The sequence below is a fragment of the Sarcophilus harrisii genome, chromosome 4 (assembly GCF_902635505.1).
Source record: "Sarcophilus harrisii chromosome 4, mSarHar1.11, whole genome shotgun sequence".
Lineage (NCBI taxonomy): Eukaryota > Metazoa > Chordata > Mammalia > Dasyuromorphia > Dasyuridae > Sarcophilus > Sarcophilus harrisii.
In genome coordinates this window covers 31,910,175-31,916,174 of record NC_045429.1, presented here as the reverse complement: position 1 = coordinate 31,916,174, position 6,000 = coordinate 31,910,175, and the positions used below count along the sequence as shown (strand labels likewise).

At 34.6% G+C, this 6,000-nt stretch overlaps 1 protein-coding gene across 11 annotated transcripts in view; it reads right to left on the bottom strand.

Moving 5' to 3' along the window:
- Positions 1-289: 289 nt before the first annotated feature.
- EVI5 (ecotropic viral integration site 5) overlaps positions 290-6,000 on the bottom strand; it is a 206,301-nt gene continuing 200,590 nt past the window's right edge. For 8 of the 11 annotated variants that reach the window (XM_031969307.1, XM_031969313.1, XM_031969311.1 and 5 more), the window contains one exon: positions 1,287-1,601. In XM_031969307.1, the coding sequence (XP_031825167.1) occupies positions 1,287-1,601 (315 nt within the window). Of the gene's footprint in view, positions 1,602-6,000 lie in introns of all 11 variants that reach the window. The other 3 variants (XM_031969306.1, XM_031969308.1, XM_031969317.1) reach the window with 2 other exon arrangements.

Below are 6,000 nucleotides of genomic sequence, written 5' to 3'. Positions count from 1 at the left end.
AGGTGGACTAAAGTTAAGAGCCACGGTTCTAGAGTGACCATGGTGTGGTTTACTGTTCCTATTTCACAAACTTGAGTTACAAGGTATGAACAACCCAGCAGAGGAAAATGTTAAAAGGGCTTAGAACATTTCTGGGAAAAAGAACTCCATCTAGTAGTATCCTTATTATTTGAAGAATAAAGAATAGAAAAGAAACTCAGTAAGGATGATTCTGGATTTTTTAGGGGTATAACAGTGATGCATCTTGGATTATCATTTCACATAAGATGGAATATTAACACGGACTAAATAACGTATGTCACAACTTTATTAAATCATGAAAAATTTATTAGTTACATGTAGTTAAAAGATTTCTATCAATAGTGTTTTTGAACAAGCATTAGTTAAGTCATGAATTTGCTACTGTCAAATGCTAAGTCAAATACTAAAGCTATTAAAATATTAGTGTTTACCTTGTATTTTTCAAACTCGGTTCAACTCTCTATATACAGAATTCCTGTTAGAATGCCCAAAGCAGCCATATTGCAAACATTTACATTCCCCGTATAAAATGTGTAATGTGTAATGTACATCTTCAGATTGGTACAGATTTATAAATATGTACAAATAAACAATATAGTGTAGTTACAAACTATTTGACCAGTAACACATTGAAAGCATCATATGCACATACAACTTAAGTGAAAAAAAAATCTGAAATCCTCAGGACAAATAGCATAACCATTAATTTGTGTTTATAAAATTGTACAGAAAAAGGGTGTGGTTGGAAGCCTTCAGTGGGCTGCCAATAATACAGTAATTTTGAATAATAAAAAACAAACATAAGGTAAATCAGAAGTGTGTCCTGATCAATGCTTTGCTGAACAGCCATCTTAAACTCAAATTCATAAACATAAAAACACAATTTGTCCACTGAGCATAAACTATTGCACACAAGCAGTTTCTTTCGAAGAAAAGTAATTATATTTTACATATTTATGAACTTCAAAATGGTTTCCATGTGGTATGTGTTCTATTTGCATTTTCTAAAACAAGAAACATTCATGAAAAATAATATCCAGTAATACTGTTAGAACTGTATTTTACCCATTAACCATACTCTAAGCCTAGTCTATGGCAATGGTATTCTGGTGGGGATTTGGCAAAAGGTAAAAAGGCTGTAAAATATATATGTGCTTCCTGGGCAAGGCGAGCCCCCGAGGTCTGAAATCACTTTTTCTGGGATTTCTTAGTCCCTCGACAACGATCCCCGTATCAAAGTCCGTGGCCTGACGTCACAGTGATGATCAGACAGTAGTGGAGTAGCTTTCTCTTCTTTTCTGTCTCTTTTCCTTAGAAATCACCTTCTTGCTCTCTCTGGGCTCCAACATCCCATCCTCCGTTTCGCTCTCACTACTGCCTTCTGCAGCAGGGTCCAAAGTCATTAGGCCAGATCTTCTGTGCAGAGGAAAATGGACTCCACCCTCCCGAATGGAATTAGCTATAAAATCGTCATCAGAAGAATGGAATGATTCATCATCTCCTATCAAGTGGTTGACAATGTGGATCCCATCAAAAGTGGGTTGGTCTGAGAAGCCCCTCTTGCCTTTTAGGCACCTGAGCTGTTAAAAAAAAAAAAAAAAAGCAATACCCCAAATCAGCATATTAATATTTAGCAAAAACAAAACAAAACAAATTTCAACCAAATATATATTACAAATTCCAATAGATTTGTGATGGAGAGAGCCATCCACACCCAGAGAGACTACGGAAACTGAATATAGACCACAACATAACATTTTCACCTTTGTTGTTGTGTGTTTGGTTTTTCTTTCTCATCTCCCTCCCTTTTTGATCTGATTTTTCTTGTGCAGCATGATAAATGTGGAAATGTGTCTAGAAGAATTGCATGTTTGACCTATATTGGATTACTTGGTGTCTAAGCCTCCCTTAGAACATGAGGTTTTTGCAAAAGTGAATGTTGAAAATTATCTTTACTGAAGATATATATAAGGCACATGGGAAGATAATAATAGCTTTATATTTTATGTTATGCATTTTGAAAAATATAAAGCTATCATTATTTTAAAAAATACATATTTCAAGAGTAATCAGACCTGTCTCTTAATTTACAGTTATAAATATCCTCCGATGTGCCCGAGTTTCCTGTACCTTCAAAGCTAACACATCACTAAAACCTGACAAGTCCTTATAATACATTTTGACAAAGCAAAGACCAGTATGTGCTCCTTGTCTTCAAAAATGGTTTTAAACCTTCCTGTAGCTATTCCACCACTAGTTTTATTTACGCCAATACTTTGAGCTGTTTCTATTAAGAAAACAGAAGGACCAGAAAACAATATTTAGAAACCAAAGAATATTTTCCACCTGGAAATATCAACAACTTCAATTCTCAGGAAGCAAATTTGCATTCTGTTCAAATTTTAAAGAAAAAATATAAAAATGCTTAGACTGTATTGATATCACAAATACTATTATGCTGTTAAAAAAAAAAAAAGAAGAAGAAAATCAAGAAAAAAACTTGGATGCCAGACACTTGAAAGAGCAGCTTTGAAAAATCTGCCCCCCAATTCCCTGGAAGTGCTACCTTTTCTCACCTAGCTCTTAATTAGGGCAAGGAGAGAAAGAAGGGCCTTCCTACAATTGATACCTGGCTTCATTACAGTAATGTCTCTTATTAAAAAAAAAAAAAAAATCAGACCTTTGGCAAGGAACCTGAGTAATATTAAGGCTCTGGCAAGTTCTGTGTGCCCACTTGGGTGAAATGGATAAGACCTTCCCCCAAATCCAGCCCCACTTTACAGATGCTGAGGGAACTAATCACTAAGGACATCCTCACTTGCAATCCAACCTCAGCACAACTGCCTGATTCTGAGGCAATGATGTATCATAATATTGCAACCCCACGATGATTTACTGTTCCTGGTCTTAAAACAAATTCAGTGCAATCTCTCTCTTCTTTTTTTCCAGCCTTTATTTTTTGAAGAAATAACAGTTTCTTCACTCTTCTCTCTTCCTGGCTGTTAGGAAGGAAGGCAGAGCAGAAGCAGCGCAATTTCCTGATTGTTTGGAAGGGGGGAGTCTCCTTTAGCACCGTCATTCTGGGGGTTGGGATCAATCATCTTTCCCTTTAGCTGCCATGAATCACAGACTAAGGATTTCTTTTGACAGACTAAGAGGCTGAAATGAAGGGTAATGGAATCTTTGTACGACAGCTATATTGTCTACTCATACCAGAAGTAAACAGGGTTTTTGTTTTTAGTGGTGAGAACAAAAGAATCAAACTTTAATCTTTTACAAATTAAAATTATGCTGAATATTATATGTCTATGAGATAGTATCAATTTAGGGGAAAAAACAATTAAAAACTCCACCTAATTTCAAAAATAGTACAGATTCAATTTATATAGAAATAAGTTTTAAAGCATGCTTCAATAGTTGTGGTACATGAATGTAAGGGAATACTGAGTTATAAGAAATGAGGAGACTTCAGATTTCAGAAAAACTGATGCTGAATGAAGTGAGCAGAACCAGAACATTGTACACATTTATAACAATACTGTGTGATGGTCAACTACGACAGATTTAGAACTCTTCTCAGCAATACAATGATCTAAGACAATTCCAAAAGACTCATGATGGAAAAAGCTACCTTCAGAGAAAAAACTACGGAGTCTGACTGCAGATTGAAGCATATTATTTTCACTTTTTTTTTGTGTGTGGTTTTTCCCTTTCATTCTGTTTCTTCTTTCAAAACACAACTCATGTGGAAACTCATTTCCATGATTGCACATGTAAAAACCTCTATCAGATTGCTTGCTGTCTTGGCATGGGGAGAGGGAAAAGAAGGAAGGAGAAAAATTTGGAACTTGAAATCTTATAAAAATAAATGCTGAAAACTACATCTATATGTAATTGGGAAAAACAAAATACTATTTACAAAGAAAAAATAAAGTATGCTTCAGGTTTTACTTTATGTCTCTATACCCAAAGAGGGAAGCTACCCAATATTCTTCTTGAATGTTTTAAGTTCAAGACATCATAATGTTAAGTTAATGACAAGGACTTTCAAAGTTTTAGCAATGATTTTTTTTTAAAGTTCCAAACTGGACAAGAATCAAATTTGATTATTAATATGAGTCTTCAAATGAAATTCTCTAAAAGGGAAGAATCCATAAATGCAATCTACCTGACCTGTCAGAGCTGGCCAAATCACAGTTTCAAGCTCAGGAGTTTTGAGAGAGTTTACTTTAGGAACCAAACAATTAAAAATGTAAAAGCCTAACAAGTTCAATTCTCAATTGATATGAAGCTTTTAAGTATTTAAGTTTTCTTTTGTTATTGATGTACCTCTTTCCTTCTTCTCATGTTGGGGCATTTCTCTTCTCCAGATAACCTTTCATAAGAATGGTTAACCCAAGAAAAAAAAAGAAACTCAAAATTGTTCCCAGTTAGCAGCTCCCTTAAAGATTTGGAGATGAGTGAAGTCTCAACGAGGAGCTTAGAATAGGTTTCTAGATTACTTATGGATGCTATTAAACCCCATCACTCCTGCCCTTCACCAAGCCAGGACATTCGAAACTACTGTGTAAGAAAACACATTTAGTGGCCTTAGAGTAATGGCAGTTTGGCTTATTTCATCCAAAAAGAGAACTGAACCAAAAAAGGAACACAGTCTACCTGTGCAGGTTCTGTGCATATCTACCTGGCTAACTTTAAGTCTTGGTATGTACAGAGAACCATTCAACCCATCTCCATATCTTTTCTTCTCTTCTTCCTAAGAAATGTCCACACTATTTTCTATTTCTTTCTGTTCACAGTTCAGTTAAATTCTGGTATAGCCAATCTTCCTCATGTGCAACCCCGCCTCCTTCCCCCATGTTTTTTAGGTACCATTTCTTCTAACCCTTTTCTCTTTCCCTCTTCTATTTTATTCAGTTCCCTCAGAAAAATCTCGCTCTTTTAATTTAATTTGCGAACAAAAAAAGCCCAATTCAACCACAAGTATAAATCTAGTGCTAATAACACATTTTATCAGGGAAAATGAAGTAAATTTTAATATAAGGACCATCAGCCTTTACAAAGCTTTAAGATACTTGGTTTTTTCCAGCAGCCACAAAGAAGTATTAGCTACCTCATCTTCCTCACCTACTTTTTCTCAATCTCTCCAAGATTAACAAGTTGTTTTATAATTCAAATTTTTTATTTCGTTTGATGTAAAATCTTTTTTTAACCTACATTATAGATTAGAATTTATACTAATCAATATTTAGAACATTATTTTTGTTGAAAAATGTGTTCTGAGTTCCAAATGACTTATAAGTGAACTTGGGTACCATCATTCATTTATTTTTAAGTTTATAAGCTGTGGATTCCATGAACATGTACCTAAATTCTGGTTTATTCTAGAGTCCATTTGGAGATATTTTGAAATCTGTAGTACCAATAATTTAATTTTTCTGCTCAATCACAGATTTAAAAAAGCAGTACCATTAGGTACCACAAGCATCTAAAAAAACACAATTACAGAAATAGAACATTTATAACAAAAATGCTATAAAGGACTGTTACTATGCAGATTTATAAGAGAAAAAAAAAAGGGTTAGTATCCCATTTGTGAAATACAACCAAAATAACAGAACTTGAGAGGCCATTTTCCCTCAGAACACTTTCTCTGACTGGACACCATAAATTTTAGGGAACAAATGGAGAGTTTTGGAGTTTATTATACAACTGAGATAGGAAATGGAATAATTTTGGACCTGAAGAGAGTCACATAACTGTGTAGATTGGGTTCATTACAAATAAATCTGTGCTATCTAATCTCAACTGGATCTTTCATTTGGCAAAACAATTATTTGACTGGCTGTACTCTAAATTGGCTGTTCCACATCTTTTTTCCTTTCCTCAAAAAGGGCCTTCCTTCCCACCTTCTTTAATTAAGGATCTTGACTCAAGCTTTCCCATAAGCCATGACTTCTCTCACTCTATATTGTTTCC